This window comes from Semicossyphus pulcher, unplaced genomic scaffold (genome assembly GCF_022749685.1).
Source record: "Semicossyphus pulcher isolate SPU_LCO1_2020_fin unplaced genomic scaffold, fSemPul1.0.p SCAF_16, whole genome shotgun sequence".
In the NCBI taxonomy this organism is placed as follows: domain Eukaryota; kingdom Metazoa; phylum Chordata; class Actinopteri; order Labriformes; family Labridae; genus Semicossyphus; species Semicossyphus pulcher.
The window spans coordinates 3,756,452-3,778,447 of record NW_027211670.1 but is presented as its reverse complement, the minus strand read 5'-3'; the positions used below and the strand labels follow the sequence as shown (position 1 = coordinate 3,778,447).

The window sequence follows — 21,996 nt, the reverse complement described above, 5'->3', positions numbered from 1 at the left end:
TTGGTGTAGAAGTGGATACATTTTCCTTGTCCCGCATGGGTGAAATGCGTGACACCATGTTAAATGTATAACATTGGCAGCATTTAAACCATCACTTTCTCTAATTTCTCTCTCTCTCTCTTTTTTTTAACCTTACTTTAAAAGTTCATCACTGCTTTGCTTATCAGGGATTACGATTCTTATCTTTCTTGATTTATGTTTCTAATGTCCTGATCCCCTTTTGAAACCTTTGTAAGGAACAAACTGGGTATTTTAGGAAGGTTATTTTTATTTATATTGGTATTCTATTATCATTGGCCCAGCTTATATTACACTATCTGATGCTCCCTGAAACAATGAACTAGATGTTCTAGGGAAACATTAACTTATATTTCAATGACAATCGTTTATAAAGACAAATGTAGAAACTTTTTATTAAATAAGAAACTTTTTTTTTTTTTTCTTTGACCATTTTCATGCCCAAAAGAAGAAAAAAAACGATTTACCAGAATTGAGTATTATCTGCTGAATTGAATATTTGATGGTACAATGTCTCTCTAACATTTAGAAGCAGACAACAGGCGACTGCACCGTAACACAGGACAGATTCAGTTGTACATTCCAGTCAATGCAGGACTGACACAGTATGCATTGTGCATTATATCCATTATACCAACTGTTGCTGATCTGATTTGTGATTGCACTGAGTGACCCATTAAAACAAACTCGAGGGAATTTGCAATAAATAAGACCATTTTAAGCAATTTGACCACCATTGCCCCACCTTCCTCCCCCCAACATCTGACCTTGGGCTGCTGGTAGTGCTCCATTGACATGGTGATGACGTTGAGCCCAATGACGATGGTGATAAACAGGTCCAGATAGTGGCTGGTGCACATCTTGTGGATGAGCAGGCGCGTGGGGGAGTAATCTGAGTAGTAGGGCTTACTCTGAGCTTCTGTGGGAAGTGGGAGGTGGCAGGGGGTCGGGTGCAGGGAGCGGGGTAATGAGGAGGGGAGGGGGGGGGGGTGCAATAAGTGAGATAGAAGGTAATATACTGGCACACGGTACAGTAGACCTGATACATTAAAGACTGGAGGCACCAACGCTGCTTTCAAAAGATGATTAGTAACAGACGAAACCCTCCTGTGCACTTGTAAGTGTTAAAGTCACTCACTGTGGCATTAAGAAAAAGAGATGTTTAAAGATAGATGTGAAGAAATTAGAAAAGGGGAAAGGCAGATCAGATAATGGACAGAGAGAAAGAGAGACTCCAGCCAAGCCCTCCTGTGGTTTACAGTCATGACTAATCAAATCAAATTCTCTCCTCAGATCAACAATTATTAAAATTAACTGTCCCCTGAGCGAGAGTGACGGGAGATAAACAGCAGTGCTTAATGTGCGTGTGTGTGTGTGTGTGTGTGTGTGTGTGTAAGAGAGAGAGACTCCATGGAGGAGGCTGCTGTCTGGATATTTTGGTCTTGAGATTTGGCCATGTCTCTCTCTGAGTCTCTGATCGTCATGTGACTCAGCCTTCCCTTATTCCTTTCACTTCCCATCTCAGGAGAAAAACATAACGCAGAAGAAAACTTCTATACTTCCATACTCATCCATCACTATGTTCCTCACCTCTTTCCTCCTTTCAGAGAGGATGGATGGATGGATGGGCTGGGAATTAGGATGAGGAAGAGAGGAGAAGGCTTGCTCTTTCTATTGCCTTATTGCTCCATCAGTGAAGGAAAGGCTGTTGGTCACACGGGAAAGGGAATGGCGTACACACACACTCAAAAGGCAAAAGTCCTTTGGGTGTTTGGAGCTCTCCCTGTCTGCCCAATCGTGTGCGGCTGCAGCTGTGCTGCTCTGGAATGATTCCCATGAGTGTGTTACATGTGTGCGTCCAATTTACTATGTGTATAGTGGTTTCCACATCATATAGGAGAGACTCTACCCAGAGAGCTGGGGGAGCAATATATGACTCATACAGTAGAGTGATTGGAAGAAATAAGTAAGAACACTGATGCTGTAGAATGCTGAAGAATACTTTACAACCTTAACATTTTCTAAAGTCATAGCCATAAAGTGTCATCAGTTTCAGTTTGAAACGTTTAATTATGGGTTTGGCCATTGAAAGAAATACATGCTCTGGGGGTGGTGGGTAATGGAAAAGCAAAAAAACATAACAGGGCTCAGTTTAGAAAATAGAAAAGGCGCCACATAATTTGTTTTTAATCGCGTTATTCATAGTTCAACCAGGTGAATATTAACAATAAAGGTAATTAATGGCCCCTTGCAAGTAGGAGGGATGTTGAGGTTCAACAGAGGTCTGCACTCTGCTGAGTGCCTTCAAGTTAATTATTCTGTGTTTGTGTTCAGGGCCATCTTTGCTGAAAGCTTATTTTGCGCCTGCTGGTAATTATTGATATTTACAACAGGAGAGATGAACCTGAATGCTGGTGGTACCGGGTATACCACAGGGCAGCTGGTGTTGAATTTTGACTGCTCCTGGACTCCTATGGAGATGTGCGTGCCAGAAAGTGAAAATAATGTGGCCTCTGGTGTGCTTGCTTTGGCTCTTCAAATAAATGCACTAAAGCAGGATGACACACTCAGTCACCTGCTCTGCTTCTCAGCACCTCAGGTCTACTGCAGCAACACTTCCTCCTCTTGTCAGCTGCTTTTTATAAATGAGACTAGCATTTTGGATATTACACTATTATGCCCAACGAGGAGACAATGATAAAGCTTGGTTAAAGCATCTTTGGTAAGTCTTTGTCTTTGAATCAGGGCAGGCAGGTTTAGCCCTTGAGGAATGCAACAGCTTAGTTAATTTCTGGGAGCTCCCATTTATGAGATCCTCAATCATCTACCAATGAGCTAATATTATTTTTACTCTGTTCCAGATTCTGTCTGCAGGTGCACAGCGAGCCAAGGTAGACAGACACACTCAGTTCTTTTATTTCACCTCATGTTATAGTATACTTTCTCATTCATCTAAATATGCTGCAAAAGCCTACATTTCTCCCCTGCGTACTTTTATTTTCATGAAGTAAACTACATTTAAATTTAGGGCCAAGAAAAAGACTTAAATATAGCTGAGGGTGGTAATCTAATGGTTCAAGTTCTCCCCAAAAAGTAATTTAAGGAAGTAAGTACACATTCCCCCTAATTTTATGGATGGAGCAAAGGCAGCAAGGCGGAAGAAGAAATAAGAGGATCAGGAAGGAGAAATGGAAGCAAAGACAGAGACAGAAACCTTTTGGTTAAAGCTCAACTACTCTCTCAGGGGGAGAGGGAAGGGAATGGAGCGAGTGAAGAAAAGGTGAAAGTTTAAGAAGCTAAATTACACTGGCTGCCTCCCCTGCTCTTACTTCCACTGCTCTTTTCTCCACCACAAATAAAAGAGGAGAGGCGCTTTTAATGAAGAATGCAGTTTAAGCTGCTTCTGCTTTAAGCCATGCTGGCATCTAAATAATATGTTTTGAGTAAAATGGCAACATATGGGAAATTTCTTCAGTGGAATAAAAAAACGTGTTGAGCTCCAACTGTCTCTTCGCTCCTTCACTGATGTGGCAGCCTTCTCTCTCCATACTTTGCACTTAAACTTCATTTTTAAAGCAAACAACGATGGTGCAAAGGCACAGAGTGGTGACCTCTCTGAGCAGATCAAAGTGCCTGCCTTCTGCATCTCCATCCTCATGTTCGACATCACCTCTGTGTACATTTTATTGACCATCAATGCCAGTCATCTCATGGGGTCTCAGATCAAAGGATCTTTGTTTATTCACTGCGCTATAATATGTATAATGGCATTTTTGTTTGTCATCCAAATGTAATACTTTTTTTCCTTATCATTATGTGATCCCCAAAACAAGCTAGCCGCTACATGCTGGGTGTAAAAACAGAGATTGCAGCTGCTGCTTTAAGGGTCAATGTCCACCTGATCCAGTTGTGTTGTGCTGCAGCTGCCAGTAATGATGCCATTTCAACAGGTGTATCATTGTCCACCCTCTTCATCACCTGAGCAATTAACTTGCAGGTCTTATTTTTTTCTGGGTCTGGTTCTATTTTTGCTGCATATATTTGAGAGCTGTAGAGCCTCTCTAATACCTATTTGTGAAAAAACAAGCATGTACATGAGAGGCAGTTAACTTTCTACTGTCAGAATATGCTGTAAAAAGTGATTTAATTAGGGGTAATAAATACTACTTAATTAACGGGCAGTCATTCCAAGCTGTTGCAGCAGTAATAAAATCATTATTTATTTCATCATAATAAAATCTCTGACATTTAAAAAGAGGAGTCACAGCAGGCGGTACTTTTGTTCTGAGTGAGACAAGTGGCTTATGCTGGGATTCCACATCTTTAAGAAGCTAAGCGTCTTACCCGCCCCAATTAACTTCCATGCACCGATCTTTTGTACCATGCTGTTCTGTTACATGCTGATTTAGCGTTGATGTTCCTGCCTTGTTCTCTGTGCTGCTCGATGCAGCCAGACAACTGCTTCATCAAAAATAGTCTAGGTGAGTATTTTGAATGGAACAGACTGGAGAGCCGCTTTTGAAATATGCTGCGGTGAATATGAAAGAATCACAAAAGGAAAAACTACAGTGCCCCATCATCTCGGGCAGCCGCGCAGCTTGAACCAGACACAGCCATATGGGGCACAGTCATACGCAGTGAAATAGCAGCATCGCCGGAACACAGCAGTTGGATCTTGTGGACATTTGGTTTTAGGTTTACTGATGAACTTCACTGACTATAAGGTGATCTAATACCCCATTTGAGAAACTGCATGAGGTCCAGCATAAAATAAGGGACAACACTGTTGAAAATTAAAAGACGTAAATAATATCCTGTCCAAAAACAACCCCAAGAGCCATATTCCTATTCCTGTGTACTCACCTCCCCCTTTGTGGACACGGGCAAACAACTCACCTTTGGGGGTGAGGATGTAAAGGGCAGGAGGTTTGGCCTGGGGATTGCTTTTGGATGCAGCCACTCTCAGAAACAGAATCCATACATTTCAGAGGCGGTCTTTGTTGGGAAATACAGACACACTTAGGCTCCGTGGTTGTGGGACCGATGAGTAGGAACAGCACAGCGCTAATGCTACACTGTGACTGTGTGGGTGGGTGCGGGCTGGGTTGGATGTGTAGAGAATGGGTCTTGAACACAGTGGACCTACAGCTGTGTAGAATGTGGTGATCATGTGAGGATGTCTACAGTAGGTTGTGAAGTGGAAAGTTGTTCCAGCTACTCTGATGACAAGGAGGCCTAGTCATGAAACCTGAAACACTGACTCAGACTCTGCAATGACTTTGATTTCTTGGTGCAATGGTTTCTGCTTGGATGGATCTCCTGTCAATGTGTCTGGAGAACCTGTGGGTTTCCGAGCTTTGTAAAAGTTGTCTGGATGACTGGAATATTGCGGTAAGATATGTGGATGGGAATGGCCGAAGGGAATAGAGGAGATGTTGGGTATAAAAGAGTCTTAAAGTTTCTATCCCAGAGGATAAAGAGAATGGCTGTGAAAGGAAGAGAGGGGCACGGGTGGTAAAAGCAGCAAAAGTGCAATTTAAAAGTTAACAGGTCTGAATCAAAATGAGTAAAATCACAGTGAGGCCATGCTTTAGTTGGTGCTTCTGCTGCTTTTATACCCCTGCCTTTCATGATGAATGGCTCAAGAGTAAACCTTGAGACTCAGTGTCTGCCAGGGAAAATGTATCATCCCTTACTGTATCAGGCTGGATGTCCAATTTTAACATCCAGCAAACACTGAGTCTATAAAAAAAAAAAACAATTGTCAAAATAAACATTTACTGTGAAACAATCAAATAAAGATTTGACTGGAATTCCCGAGTGCTCTGCTGCCTTGCTTACATATCAAACAGAGAGAGAGACACACATACAGAGAGAATTGACTTAAACGATAAAAAAAGAGAAATTAATTAATGGGGGATAACAGAGAGGAGCAGCTGAGTCCAAAGGAAAAGAAATAAGAAATTAGAAGAGAAGAAAGGAATAAGAAAACAAGACATCCAAAATGACAAGGCATGATAACACACAAACACACTCTGGCACACAAACACACATAGTGCTGGTTCACATGGTAGACTGACACACCTCTTTCTGAGTCATACTTGAGCAGGATGGACCAATTGAAATGAGGAACTGAATGGTGAAGGCAAGCGATTGGACGGCGTGAGTGGAGGGCGGAGTAACAGGGATAACATCGATGACAAGGTACAAACCGATGGGAAGCTTTTCAGCACTATAATGACAGCGTTTTACCCTTTCTCCTTTTGTTGAATCCATCTCCCTTTGTTTGTTACCAAAGCAACAGTATTAACGCAGTCCCTGTGAACTGCACACAACAGAGAAGAAGAACCCTTGAGGTGATGATATGGATGACGTAGCCTTCCTTGGTTAAACTTATTCTAACTATCAAGTACCTGGACTGCACTGATAATTGGGACTTATAATGCTTTTTGTTATTTCGGGCATATATGGTGTTACATTTACAGATTTGTGTTTTTTAAACTTGGCTAAGATTTCACATAATGAAGTAAACATATACAAAATGAATCCACCAGGATAGTCCATGAAGTGCAAGAGCGCGCCAATCCAGCTCAGCTCACTCTTTAAGTTTCATGTTTAATCAGCGCTCATGGCAGTTGCAAGTGTTGCTGGCTGTTGCCGCTGTTGCCCCTTGGCTGTGCTTCCAGGATGCTGGCCAATCAGAAGAAAGAGAGCTCTAAGGAAGGGGGGTCTTAAACAGACAGGGGCTAAGATGAATTGGTTGAGGCAGAGGCTGACCTGAGGGCCAACTTTAAGATAGACTTTTTCTGAACTGTAATTCATGCAAAACTACTCTATTAAATCCCAAATTACATGAAATGTAGAGCTTGAAATGAGCATGATAGGTCCTCTTTATTAAAATTTGGTGTCTTTCTGTCCCACTCCTTTAAGCTTATTTCATTAATCCTTCTAGTCTGGCACTTAACCGAGGAACACGTTTTAAGATTGCAAAACTAGACACCCCATTCATCACGATAATTGCCACCAACATCCACTGTTTTTAAGCTTTGACAGTAAAAAATGAGAATATGTCGAGACTGAAAAAATACAATGAACGACAACCCTAGAGGTCTTGTAGTACTCAAACTCCCACAAGCTGTACAAACAAAGAAATAATCTCTCCTAACAGATATCTTTTTCTTCTTGGTAGAAGTTGCATTGAAAAGGCAAAGAAAATGCAGAACAGATCGTTAAAAAGAAGGACCTTATGGCATAAAGTGAGCTGCTGCTGTGTACAGAAACCTGTTGAACAATTGTCACTGCACTAATTAATCAATGTTTTTACAGTATTAGGCACATGTTTTTGTCCTAATACCTAATTGCAGAGAACATCAAGTCTCCCCTGTAGTGGAATTGATATCATGCCTACTCTTATTGTAGTGGCCAAAATCTACCATACAGCAGACATCTTGCACCCTTCTTCGCGCTTGACGGAAGAGGCGTTGTAGAAAAGGTCACGTGTCTGATCACGTTTCTGAGCGAAACACGGCAGTGAGGGAGACATGCTCAGACTTGTTTACTGCACCTACTACGGAGACATCAGTGATTGCCGACCGACTCTTTTTGTGGTGTGTGCGTCCATGAATATGTAAGTTAGTTTTGCACTGATGTTTATGTCACACTCTTTTAGCGTTGGCTTTGGCCGCAAGTGTATTTACGGCATGTTTGATGTTGTAAAGTCCAGTAAAATGACGAGAATGTGAGCTAATTGTTAGCTAGTTAAGAGTTGTGAAAGTTGTTTAACTTCTATTCATTGGCTAGAGTGTCATTCAGCATTTAGGCATAATTAAAGCGTTGTTTCATCGCCGGAAAATATCGGCAGAAAAATGACACATCTGCCGATGCCAATATGTCAATCTCAAGCCATTATCTGCAGATACCGATAATGTGCTGATAATATTGTGCATCCCAAATCGCAACAACTATTGCGCTGTTCATCGAAAAAGCTCATTGTGGCTAGGCTACAGACATTTGTGATCCCTCAGGTGTACCAACGTGGTACCTAAGATATACGTTCAATGACAAAGTATAAATCAGGCTTCAGCATGTCTTCGTTAGTTTCAGTCTCAAAGTCCTACTGTGCCACTTCTTCTTCGTTTCATTAAAATTCCTGATTCCTATTCAGCACAACACATCCTGATGTTATTGCCCACAGAACTCATCTGCTACTTCAGCTTTTGTACTATGTAATTGTATATACCACATAAGCACTCTAACACACAGGTTAAAACACCTCTTTTGGTTTTGGATCCCTGCATGGAGAACTCCCCCGCTCAGGAAAAATAAATAAATATTCAAACTCCGCCTCATGTCTCTTTTATTACTACATTGAGTGCAGCAGGGCAGCCTTACAGTATGAGTGTATGTGCCACTCTGCTTGGTGCTGTTCTCTTCTTGACATTTCTGTAGATGAAATATTCAGAGTGAAAGTTCCCGACATGAAATATTCATAGCGAGTGTTGTTGGGGCAGTTTTTCCTCCTGCAAATCACTTACAGCTTTTCAGTCTCACAAACTTTGTACTGTACGTTCTTTCACAGCAGGTGCAGCTATAATTCATGGTACAACGTCGCCCTGGAAATTAATGAGCCTCGTTACTCATTCTGTTCATTTAGATTTTCCTTCTCAGGCATATCAACAATTCATTAGTTCCCATTTTCACCTTTTCACTACAGATAGATCATCAGCCTTTCATTCCTCCACATTTATGAATGAACTAAAGTATTTTCATAAAGGAGGCAAGTAAGCCGTGTAAGCAGCATGACTGGATGAAGTAACATTTATATATCACATGGTTGAATCTGACTTTACTATCACACTTCAGACACTGATATCGTTTGGTGGGCAGCCTTATGAAACCATTGACACATACCCACTGGCACAACCCCAAGCAGTTGCAGTAACTCACTGCTAACTCACAAAAGGTATAAGAGATTCATCTCATTCAACACGACATTCAACACTAAGACGTAAAACTTTAACAACCGCGAGCTGCATCTCAGACTTTTTACCAAGGCATCTCACTTTTTCAGAGATATTTCCCCTCCTCTTCCTTCCCTGCTCACACGCTGTGTTATTCGCCCTCTCCCTGAACAACTGGTGTTATTAATTACATCTCTACAACTGTGGAATAGGAGAAAGAAAGAGGAACGATATGAAACTTCCGCTAGATTCATCTCTGTTATTTCTGACCTAGATACAGCTAGGGATTGGCATTGGCTGGCTTGTGTGCCTGCTCGTGTGTGTGAGCTAATAGATAAGGAACAGCTATTCATGTAATGTGATGCTGCTTTGCATTTACCCACACTTATATTTTTGGATGTCTGTATGTGCATGTTTGTGTGTTTTTTTCCTCATCTTGTTGTTTATTGCTGGCAATGCAGTGACAACAGAGATTAGCACCACAACATAGGAAGTGACTTTGTTTACCCACCTCAAGGTGATGAGGATTTATGAATCTACACAGGCATACATCGGGCACATTGTAAGCTATTGTCTCCATTATCAGCCAAAGATGTGAACTACATTTTTGCATATGAGAAAACCATCATATATGTGAAACAGAAGTTTAAGCTTAATTCTTTTCTTTACCCCTCTTAGACTGGCTGTCCTGAGATATAAAGACTTACATTATGTGGCGGCTTAGTTCAAGATTTACATATTTTAGAGTGCTTAAAAAAGGTCAAAAGGTTGGAAACTTTGGGAACCTAAAAGTTCATGTAATGTTTGGGATTACTGAGGTTTCAAAAAGTCAGTTTTCTCTAGTAAGAGTTATAATCCTAAATGCTGGATGGAGTATTCCTATTATTTTTAATACAAAGGATGTTTTCTAACAGTCTGTAAAACTACCAATTTATCACTTTTATTCTTTATTTAAATGTATAATCTCAGAGGTTTTCATGTAAATAAATGTCTGTTAAGTCACTATCTCTCACCGAATGAGGTAACACAATGGTGACTGAGCCTATGGCCCGCTGATGAAAGCCTTTGCATTTGCAGTATATAGTATTATTATGGACCGGGTGTTTGTGGCGATATTTGCGGAAAAAATCACAAGGGCTGCCCAGTTAGTGACGCGTTTTCCATCACGCAGCAGTGGTTGGTCTGCCAGAGAGGGTAGGCGGAGCCAAGCGGCTGCTGTTCCAGTCCGTGCAAGTGTTGCGAGTAAACAGTAATCTACTATGGCTGAACAAACAAAGAAAAGATTGATGACTACAGAAAGGACAAAAATAAGTGAAAATCCAGAGAAAAAGAAACAAATTGGACGCTCAGATGAAGGCAAACAGTCTAAAAAGGAAAGTGACCGTTATCGAGGAAAATTAAGAGTTACAACCATAATAATGGGAGTCAACTGTAGACGTCTGGTTAAATTACCGTGCCACCAAGAGAACGCAACTGAAATCTTCAAGATTAGACCTCTAAATGTTTTATTAGTTCCTAAACTTCATCAGCGTACAAACTTGTTATTTAAAATATTTTATCAAGTAAAAAAGTATTTTTATTCAGTGAACAAATTATATAAATATGATTTCGTTCACCAAACTCTTTGTAAATATATTACATAATGTGCTTGTTGGAGGTGAACAGGGCACATTTTGAAGGCAGGCAACCGATCAAGCTACCATCAATGAAGCTCTTTGATCTTTTAGAGTCAATAACCTGAATGTGCAAGTCACCTACAGGGAATATCCAAAATGTAGTGAACACCCCATGGAATGGGACTTGATTGAAGGGATTGAAGACCAGACGAAATGCTTTGCTAAGTTTCTTTTCGTGTTATGACAGAAAACTGGGGGCTCTGTAGTGCTCAGTGCAGAACTGGTTCCTTTCCACTGACAATTGAGGAAATTGGATATTAAAGTTTTCCTCTTTGTGTTTTGTGATCCTGGTGTTGTTGAGGATGTGTTCTTTTTTCCCATTAACAGGGACTTGAGGAATAATATGTTTGAAAACATTAGTTGAGGAATCATTATTATTTTTGTCTGCTGGTTGGCAAAAGTGGATGTAAACAATGTGAGTATTAAATTCTTTGCTGTTAATATCTTATGCAGGTTATGCCCTTTGTGGCCAAAAATGACAAAATGATTAATTTAGGGATAACAGTCTTAAAAGTCACGGCAGCTTACAACAAATACAGACTGCTTACAATGTGACACGTAAACAGTCAAGATGACTACACGTTTGTGTATTTGCAGTACTGTTCATTATTCTGCCCATGCACATGTATTCCTTGATAAGATGACTGGTTTGGCTGAGATGTTATGAGATTGTGTTATGACAGAGTGAATTCATGTGGGGGCTGACCCAGACAGAGCTGCTTGGGCTGCAGTGTTGATCTGTTCAGCCTGTTTGGGAAGACGAGGGCCATCTGTTAACATGGCAGAGCCTCAACTCTGACTGAGTTTCAGGAGTATCATTAGAAGTAGAAATCCTAAGTCATGTTTAAATCACACAAATCAACACCTAACGTAACATAACTTCTCTCAGCACTTTGGCAGCACATCTTTATTCCCCTCTGTTGATACACTTTGAGGATGGTAGGTTGTTAGCTTTCCTTGTTCTGTTTGTTTCTTACAACGTCTGGCTTCTGTTTTAAGACCTAGTTATCATTATTAAATGTCCCGCGACTTTTACTGAACAATTCTAAACAACCTTTGAATGTTTATTTAGTGTTAAAGGCTAACACTGACACACATTCTGTATATGATGTTAACACTTCCAATTAATGTTTAAAACTGACACTTCCTTAAAATTGTTTCATTTCAAATACTACTGTTCTGTTGTACAGAGACAACAACAAACACTTCCATTTCTTCCTTACTGCACTTTGGCTTTTGTAGTTCAACCAATCAGTCAATCAATTTTTACTTATACAGCGCCTTAAAAACAAAAGTCATCTCAGGGCACTTTACAAAAAGAGCAGGTCTAGGTGACACTCTTTGTTATTATTCATATTTTCCTTATTAGTAATAGTTAAGGTCGCTCCGTTTACATAGTTTAGTGTTTGTTGAAGCCTTATTCTTAGAAATAACACATTTTGAAGGATTGAATTGCATCAGATTTTAATTTTCCTGTGTCTCTTATTAGCTGCCATTAAGTGGACACTTTAACAGTGTCAGACAGCTGATAGACTCATCTCTTGAACATGGTAAATGGACCGTACTGATATAGCGCTTTTCTAATCTTCCGACCACTCAAAGCGCTTTTACACTACATGTCACATTCAGCCATTCACACACTCATTCACACACTGATGCCAATGACCTAAGTGCCAATTTCAAATCATGATCTATGCATTCATACCTGATAGCAATGTCACTGGGAGCAATTTGGGGTTCAGTGTCTTGCCCAAGGACACTTCGACATGTGACTGTAGCAGTCAGGGATCGAACCCCCAACCTTCAAAAGGAGAGACAACCGACTCGACCACTGAGCCACAGCTGCCCGACATCTTTTCCTTTATCACATACACTGTCTCCTGAGTGATACACATCTCAGAAACAGCCACTACTTCTACAGATGCACGCAGCAGATCCTTTAGTATAGACTATTGCAGACACACTGAAAGCTTCATTACCCTGATACAAGCCTCTGTCTGTCAAAACGCCCAGCCTATCATCCCACTGATAACTTTCTGAGGGTGGAACAGGGAAGAAATAATATTAACATTATTCAGCCTATGTAATGTGCAGTGTACTGTAGCTTCCTGTCATAAGCAGCTGACTGGTCTAAGAATGCATGACTCAACACGGGTCAACTTAAAGAAGGAAAATACTTTTTCAATAAATACAATTTGATCCAACCTTTCAGTGAGTTCATGAGGTTTTGTAATTCTAACACTTCTATGTATCTCACCTCATCCTACATCCATTGTCAGTCAAAATCTTAATTCGACATGATCTCCTCTCCTCGTATTATTGCCTTCCTCCTCCTATCCTCCAAAGAAGGCTGCTCCGATGTTGTGCGAGCCAAAGATAAGAGTTCACACGCTCACACAAAAACACACTGTCTTTGACAGGGATGCACACCCAACCACACAAACAAACACCTTATTCATGAGAGTGTTAACCACCCTTACTCAAATACAAAAGTGACACACGATGTGGAAGCTGTATTGTATGTGTGTTTTGTGTTCTAGGCCCTTATGTAATTACCTCTGGGGGAAAATATCAAAATGCTGCAACACAGTTGTGCAATGCTGCATGCCTGCACCAACAAAGGGGTGTAAGGGTCTTTCTCTCCTCTCAAATAGCCATCCAGAATGAGAGGGTAGGTGATTTGGGGATGAGAGCTCCTCCTGAATATTTTACAACCTGTTCTGAAACCATCTGCTCTCTGAGACACAAACACACACACACACACACACACCACACACCCAGAAGAATAAAGTCTCGTACAGTCTTCTTTCCAGGAATGTGCTCCGGCTAAACAGACATTGCAACCATTAACATGTGTGCAAACAAAGACATAACCGTAAGTGTAAACAAACTTTCATATTTCAGAGTTTGGGAAGAGGTTGCAAGCAACTCCCACCTATCATAACAAAACCTGAACCAGATTTCCAGGGAAACGAGATGCCACAATTCGACTATGTGTGCCAGCAAATCAGTCACAGTAGTCAGACAGCCCTGAGATGACCTTTTTGCTCGACAAGAGGCAACTGCTGTTAACTGCTGTGGTCTCATTTAATAACAAGCTGTACTACTACAGCATGACCTTTGTACAAAGCATGTCGTCGTTAAACAGCCATTAGGTCAACATAGATTCATACAGTTTGGCAAGAGCCTTGATTCAATGTTCACCCTTTTGGAACAGAGACTAAATATAAATGTCTTTATAGAAATGATGCCATCATTTGCTTTGTTTGCCTGAATGTTTTATGTTATTTACTTAACACGTTTGAAATAAATAAATAAATAACATTGTGTTTTAATGAGTGTATCCTACTGATTCTTATCCTATAGAAATGGACCACTAAAGAAACCCCTTCCCCACTCTGTGAATAAAACAAGCTATTGAAATAAAACTCTGTGGAGAATCCAGCGAGAAAAACTATTAAGATAATTTATTTTAGTTTGTATTTCTTTATTTAACGAAGAGCCATTGACTGTCACGAAGTAAACTACAGCACACAGCTATAACTATAAAGTTCCTCAGCAGTCCCAGGCAATTCCATACATTATACCAGCCCATGCTATAATTCATACTCTCATACATTCTTTGGCACTGGCCACTGTCTTAAATTAAGCTATTAGGTCAAGTGCAGTCTCTATGGAAAAGTAACAGACTGTTACTGATTAAATATCTGTGGTGGAGTGCCCTTTAACGGAGCCCAATGAACTTTAATAGAGGATGTTATAAGAGAATGTTAGCTACAGAGAGAATCTACACACTTGAACAACCTTATCTAATCTCTACGGCTTTGATCTAAAGACAGAGCAGTGAGCTTACGTTACATAGAAGAGAACCACATCAAGTTAGTCATATTAAATGACTCTGAAGTTTTTAAAATTGAGGCTTCATCGTTTTGGCTAAGGCCGTGCTAACTAATAACTCTGTAGTTAGCAAGTCAGATGGTTCAGGAACACGGCAAGTCTGATGGTCAGAAAGGTTGGCCAAACTTATTTGGAAGAGACAACAAAGGCATCTGGTTTAATGATTACCAAAAACCATTCATTGTAAACATCCAGCACAATTCAAGGACATTCTTATACAACTTTAATCCAAGGAACTTAGATGTTGGCCTTAGAGCACACAGAAGGCTTGGCATTTTGTACACATGCTCATGACCCCCTCTGGTTGATTCCTAATAACGTTGGTGATCCCTAACTTTTCATCTAGCTCCATTATCAAGTAAAACGTTTTTGATGCTTTGTTTATGACCATTTTTTGTCCAACTTATCACATTCCCATCAGCCACAGGCGTTCTCAAAGTACCACTGTCTCTAAGTAGAGTCCCACAGGGCTGCTACCCTTGCTGTAAACTCTTAATCTGGGTCAGTCCACCACGTTGCTTAGACAACCATGAAGAGAAAGTAATTGAAAAATGCTAAATATTTCCTCTTTCAATTGTTTCTTAACATACGAACATGCTAAGCTAAGGTCCATACTAAAGTTTGATCAAGGCTCTAGCCTTTCTCTCTTGCCTGAACACATTGTTGAAGCGATGTTACTGTGTTTCCAGATCTCAGCAGTTGATGAGCACTTTGATGAGCACTATACTATCCAAGGCAACAGAAAAGATGACCATCACAAGGAAATAAGGCAAAGGATGTAAAAGACTGGATTTTTGTATTTAAATGCCAACTGAAAGAACTACAATGAGACTATAGTACCCTTTTCCTGTCTCACTATGGCTGCATCTCTGTTTCTCTGCCGACCTAATCTAAAACAAGAGTCTTCTTTGGTGGTGGTGGAGCGGCGGTGCAGTGCTGTGGACAGTGGATGGATCGCGGACGGTGCAATAGAGCTGTGAAAGACAAAGCCACGACAGAGAAAACAGGTAACAGCATGTCCAGAGGACTGAGAGCTGATGGGAGAGAGGCAGGGGGGCGGGAACGCGGGATGGGGCCCTACCTCCCGTGATCATTGAACTTGGAACCCTAGCCACCATGGTGGGTAGTCGTGGTCGGTGGTGGTGTAGGGTTTAAAGGGACACACAGAACATGCTGGAAACTCTGTACCTTTCAATGTGCCTTCAGAAAGGGCCCAACTCACCCCCGGAACCAATAAATCTAGAGGAATGAGACCATGTTAGTCAGAGAGAAGCAGAAGACAGCAAGGAAGGAAGGATGGCTGAGAGTTGGAAACACGAGAAAGTCAAAGAGAGAGAAAGAGGGAAAGAGGGATGGAGTAAGGCCAGAAGGAAGCGATGAAAGATTAAGCTGGTTTATGTTCCTACGTTTGGTCTTTCCAGTAATTCTGAGTCCAGTTCTTTGGATTGCCACTTGTTTTGTTTTGTAACAATCAGGAAGCCATTGACTCTCAAATTAAAGATCTCAAACCAAAACATTTGAAAGCTTACAGACTTTCTACACCAGTGAGCTGTCTCTTTCTATTAGGGACTTTGCCATTTTGTCGTGCTATTATGTTATTAACCCAAAATGTAGCCATTTTCCAACCCTCAACAATACTGTGAGCAAAAAACAATTCCTGGCACGAAGTACAAAGCCAGAAAAAAAGACAAACTTTCAACCAAAATGTCGAAAAAGTCGAACCTTGTAAACATGAAAAGTTTTGTGTGCTTTCAGGAAAAAGAAGGGCCTCTTGAGATTGAAAGTGTACATGTGTTTATGTGCACAGGTCTGGGAGAGTTTCTGGATTTTTCCGGCACCCTTGCCTCCTGAAAAAGGAAAATCAGTTTCCATCTGTATTTCTCAAGAGTAGGACGGAAACATTCATATCTTTAAATAAAATGATCATGTCATATAGCCGGCAACAAGGAGATCTATTTCAGCTATAAGAAACCAATGGTGTCCACTGCTCCTTGTATACTTTAAAAAAGAAAGTGCCTTTGGGTTAAGTAGGTAAAAAAGTAAAAGTAAGTATACCCACTAAATTCTAAAAAGTCTAATGCTAGCAAGTGCTAGCACTTGCATTTTTACATAAGGAGGCAGTGGAAAGAATAAAAACCAAACCAAGCCGTTTATCACCAACTCCTATACAGCCGGAGGGGAGGAGAAACAGGCAGGGAACTAGCTAACTCCTACAAATCACCACAAGTGATCTCAGATCTTAGCTACAGGAAAACTAAGGGGAAACTCTTCATTGTCTTCCAGGTTTTAGTCTATCCCTGCCCCTGCGGCTGTACTAAACCACATGCAGAAGAGGGGAAGGGAGGGGGGTCGTCTCGTTTTCATTTTAGGGCGATTAAAAGACAACAACTCCCCCTCCCTCTAGCTCTGTATATCCACCACCATGCAAGCCCCGTCCGTCAGCACTCACTGGGCATGCTCAAAGGGGCCATCCCAAGCACGGCGTCTGTGGTAGACAAGGCAAGGTAAGGGAGGAAGGAAAGGGAAGGGGCTAACACCAGCTGTCAGCTGTCCTAGCTCTGTAAACCGGCCGATTATGGAAGCCTTTTTGTACCCAACTTGATCAATATGATGTTGGGATTGAAGAAGCGCCTCCACAGCCTGTAGCAGAGTCTGCAGAGCAAGAATAGGTGACCACCGGACTGCAACAAAAACTAGCCGGAGGCCCTAAAAGGAAAGGATTGTCGACGGAAAGGGAGGGTTCTACCACATGGTAGCAACTGTAGGACTAGATTAGATACTAGCTCACTAATTGCGTTCCTCCGGATTCGGCCAAACCAAATCAAAAAGCAAAAAGAAAACAAAAAGGCTCAGGCTCAAATCAAGCAGGACTCAGAAAGATGTGGAAAGACTACCGACCAGCCAGCTCCTTCTCCTTACTCCTTCTCTTTTTCTCCATGCGTTTCAGTCTCTTCTCCTCCCTGCGCTTGGCCTCCTCGGCCTCCTGGTGGCGCCGGCACTTGTGGAAGTTCTCCACCACCACACCAACGAACATGTTCAGCACAAAGAAGGCCACGATCAGCAGGAAGGAGATAAAGTAGAGCAGCATCCACGGGTTGTAGTTCATTACCGGCTGAAACAAACACAAGATACCGAGGATTAGAACTTTTTACAGTCACAGTACAAGCCTTCTTTTTTGTATGCATGCATTTACCAAAAATTATAAATGACATATTTCAGGTTGAATGGTCCAAAATTAAATTGTTATTGTTGCTATTATCAAATGATATGTGCTCTGGTCATATTTGACATGTGTTTCTGTGTAAAGATGTGTGTAGATGTGTGAGAGAGTTTGAATGTATTCACCTGTTGGTCCACTCCTACTGCGTCTAGACCGTCATACATAATATCCACCCAGCCGTCTTTTGATGCCAGCACAAACAGAGACATCAAGGCCTGAGACAGGGAAAGGGAAGAGTTAGTGAGATAGAATATGTACTATGCTAAAATGCTTGCACAAACTTCATATTGAAGTTATTAAAAAAACATTTATTTTATTGTATTTATTGTTATTTGTGAGGCCTCACCTGTCCCAGGTTGTCAAAGTTGTACTTGTGTCTGACCCATTTATGGTTGGCCAGCAAGCAGTCTGACTTGTTGGTTATGTTTCTTACATCTTCACCTTGACAAACAAAGAACTTCCCCTTGAAGAGCTGGAGAGAAAAACAATGCTGTTACATCGTTGATTCAGTCTATCTAAAAACAATACTTATCCCATATCATTGTTAAATGAGTTTTAACACGCTTTGCCACTCCCCAATCGTATCATCATTCTCATGTTACTGGGCATCAATCTTCAATTAAACCTTGTTACAAGGTTAAAGGGTTCATAGATTCATTCATATACATCTCATATGTCTTCCAGAATATCTTCTTTTTAACTGTGCACAGGAGTGCTTTCATAAATTGATAAAGAGTGTGGTGTTTTTTAGCTGCAGACCATATTTCTTTTCAGCTGCAGTGAGACCAGTTGAAAGTTAACATCTGCAGTAACAAGTCCAGCTCCTGAGCTGAATGATAATTGAGAGGCTCAACTGCTGCTGATACAAGGATCAGTCTCCTCCACATAGTGGAAAGACCAGCAGGAAAACTTCCACGCAGATAGTAAGGGTTTTGTTACCTTTAGAAACAGCCAGGTGAGTACATTTTCACTATATTCGGGCTTTATGCTAAGCTAAGCTAACCAGTTTCAAACTGTAGCTGTAATAAATTTACTATACAGACATGATAAATGTATCAATCTACTAACCAACTCTCTGCAAGGCAGCAGGTGTTTCCCCAAAATGTCAAACTATTCCTTTAATGTACAAATACGTTTTTTCTTTTATAATGTATCATTACATTAATTTATCTCCTTTAGCTTTTACCAAAGATACATCACAGTCAACAGTAAACAATCAACAGTATGTAGAGTGAAAGGTGTATTTGGCCAAGAACAATGCCTGACAAAGCGTCCTGCCAAGCTGTGTAAGTACCCAAGGTTTAGGTTTATAAAGGTTGGGGTTAAGAAACTGAATAGGGGCACTGGTTTAGCTCAGTTGGTAGAGCAGGCGGCCCATATGCAGAGGCTACAGTCATTGATGCACTGATCGCAGGTTCGACTCCCAGCCTGTCAATGTGTTTGGAGCACGTCATCCCCCACTCTCTAATCCCCATATTTTCTGTCTCACTTCATCTGTAAAAATAATCTTTCAAAAAAAAGAAACTGAATACCACAATGGCTGCCTGATATACAGTGAAATAGATCACAGAATAGTTATAGGTCACTGAATAACCATGGTTGTAATTCTAACCTTTTCCACATTGGAGGGTAAGGGTGGTGCAGTGAATCCTGTGGAAGTATTTTAATGGCTACAGCTTCTCATCACTGCATCATGGTATCATCACAGCAATTAACCCTTCATGACACTTTTTTACTTGCACAGATGGTTTATGGACATAAACATACTGATGGCAGAGAGACAGCAGCCAGAAGTGTGCCAAGGCCACAGAGCTTGTTGGTATAGATTGGTCCTTGGGCTGATAGCCATGAAATCTTCCTTGCGAATACTTAAGAACACATGAGTGCTGAAGTGCATGAGTGAAAAACTGTTGGACTGCCCATCTGGGCTTTGCACGTAATACCATTTAGTTTCCCTTATTATTTCTGTCTCCTTTTCCGCTCTCACCTGTACTCCCAGGATGCCAAAGATAATGAAGAAGGCGCAGCAGATGACCACAATGTTACCGATGGGCTTTAATGATGACATCAGGGTCTCCACTACCAGCTTCAGCCCTGGGGCTCTGCTGATCACACTAGAACACAGCATAAAATATGATATTAGTGTACTGCCTGTATGTGTGTATATTTGTGCAGGGTCACTTACAGCACAGCTCAGACCAGATGGAGCAGGAACGCCTGCAGCGCTCCAACCCACAACCCCAACACACCCTCAGGCTCTAACCCTGGACACGCACACGCTTAAACACTTTCTTTTTGCCCCCTGATTACCCTAGATTTACCACAGTGAGTAACCCCTTTTCCCATTTGCTCACTTTTCAGAACTTTTAAAATCAAAACACAACTTGACTCAGAGACTTCGAGACAAAATAATCTTTTATTCACTTCTGCTCTTCTTTAAAAAGTCCTGCACACCTTTTTCTGCTTCCTTTCAGTTCTGCAGTCAAGGAAACAGACACATCTAATTAAGCCAATGAAGTGATGAGGACGTTTAATTAGTGCCAGCATGGCACCCAGCACTGCACCGCACTGCAGCTGAGCTTCTCCACCAGGGTAAAACAGAAACACACATTTTCTACATAAACCTACCAATGTGCACACACAATCACTGTGTGCACAGTGTACACAGAGGACATGCATACATTTGCAACACACGCACACCAGATGATGTGATAGAGAAAATGATATCCGAAAAGGCTTAAAACAATGTTACACAGGGAGAGGCTGTCAGGGTGATTATCTGCTCTGCCTTTGTCTACATTGTATGTTTCCTCCTGAAGAGACAGCTGAGTGAAGGAAGAGTCAATAGCACATCAAGAGAAGACATGCAGTAATAAAAGGCCAGGACCAACCGAGGCCACTGATCAATACCTCTGATCAGAGATAAACGAGCCTATGGCTACACCTCATTACTCCGCAGCTCACTGCCTCTCTTGACAGTCTTTTGAAAGCCATGCTGGGATGCAGTACCCCTGCTGAGCTATAGAGGGTACTATTGTTCAAGAGCTGCATCTGCATCTGGACACTTTCTGAATTAATGCGGTTGTGCTGGCGAGAGAATATATTTGCAATGAAGTCCTCAGCAAAGGTGGGGATGTAAGTCAAGTTTAAACATGATAGATGCTGTGCGGATCAGTAGAAGATTGTCATTGAATGAATCTATTTTGTATAATGTTTACCGACATATGATTGTGTTTTAGGGTGTTTTAAATCACTTGTTTAATTGAATATGTATTGCTCCATGATCTATGAACATAAAAAGTAGCCTCATAAGAGAACAAGAGCAACAATTTCCCCCAAAAACTCCACCTGTAGAAGTTAGTGAGTTTACAGATTCCATAAAATAACAGAAATCATTTACACTCACTCCCTCAGATCGTACATTGCAATAGAAAAAAAAACCTTTCCCCACATTGATGCTTTGCATATGAAAATCCCCCGGCTAACCTCTTTACCTCTTTAAATCATGTTCTGCTTTCAAGCTCCACTCTGACAAATAGGCTCAAGTAAAAAGGCTTGTTAAGGAGTGGAATGAAGGAGAGGAGAGTCTCTTATTATGAGTCAATACACTCTGATGATGGAGTACCTAAAGGACACACACTGAGATGGGCTCCTCTCCATAATGTCTATTTGCATATGACATGGAACCAAGTATGAGGAGGAGCTGGATGGAGGGGGCCAGGACGCAAAAACTTAGTGCTGTCTTATTCTAATCCACCTCTCTGCATAATCAGAGCGTGTCCTTGTTTTGTGTCCTACACAAAGGAGCGGGAAGTAGTCTGCTGCGATGCACAACACCTGCACATGCACCGCCCATCTCTCTCTTCACACTTGGGGAAGAGAACAACAAGTTGGACATGCACATGTGCAAACACTGAGTGTAATTAAGAGACGCAGGGAGAAAGGAAATAGGTAAACGAGGGAGAGGAGGTAGTTGCAGGGATATAAAGAGAATAAAAATAAGGCAGTCGTTACTTTTTCTTTTTTGTCTCAACTTTCTCTCCTACTATATCCTGATGTGCAATTTACCTCCCGCTTTCCTCTTTTTAAACCTACAGCTGTCCTTACTCCTTTAGCTGTCAAACTTAACCACTCACTGTTCATGTATCTAGTGCTAAATTAGCAACATGTTAATGTCAACTGTGAGCCATTGAATTCAGGTATCACACAGATATTATCCGAATGT

The 21,996-nt window shown here is 41.2% G+C and overlaps 1 protein-coding gene across 7 annotated transcripts in view; it reads right to left on the bottom strand.

Moving 5' to 3' along the window:
- Positions 1–21,996, bottom strand: part of cacna1g (calcium channel, voltage-dependent, T type, alpha 1G subunit) — a 146,113-nt gene that overhangs the window by 19,366 nt on the left and 104,751 nt on the right. For 5 of the 7 annotated variants that reach the window (XM_069664473.1, XM_069664477.1, XM_069664478.1 and 2 more), the window contains exons 22-26: positions 19,759–19,885; positions 18,118–18,243; positions 17,897–17,986; positions 17,450–17,663; positions 786–934 (exon numbers count right to left, since the gene is read on the bottom strand). In XM_069664473.1, the coding sequence (XP_069520574.1) occupies positions 786–934; positions 17,450–17,663; positions 17,897–17,986; positions 18,118–18,243; positions 19,759–19,885 (706 nt within the window). Of the gene's footprint in view, positions 1–785; positions 938–17,449; positions 17,664–17,896; positions 17,987–18,117; positions 18,244–19,758; positions 19,886–21,996 lie in introns of all 7 variants that reach the window. The other 2 variants (XM_069664475.1, XM_069664476.1) reach the window with 2 other exon arrangements.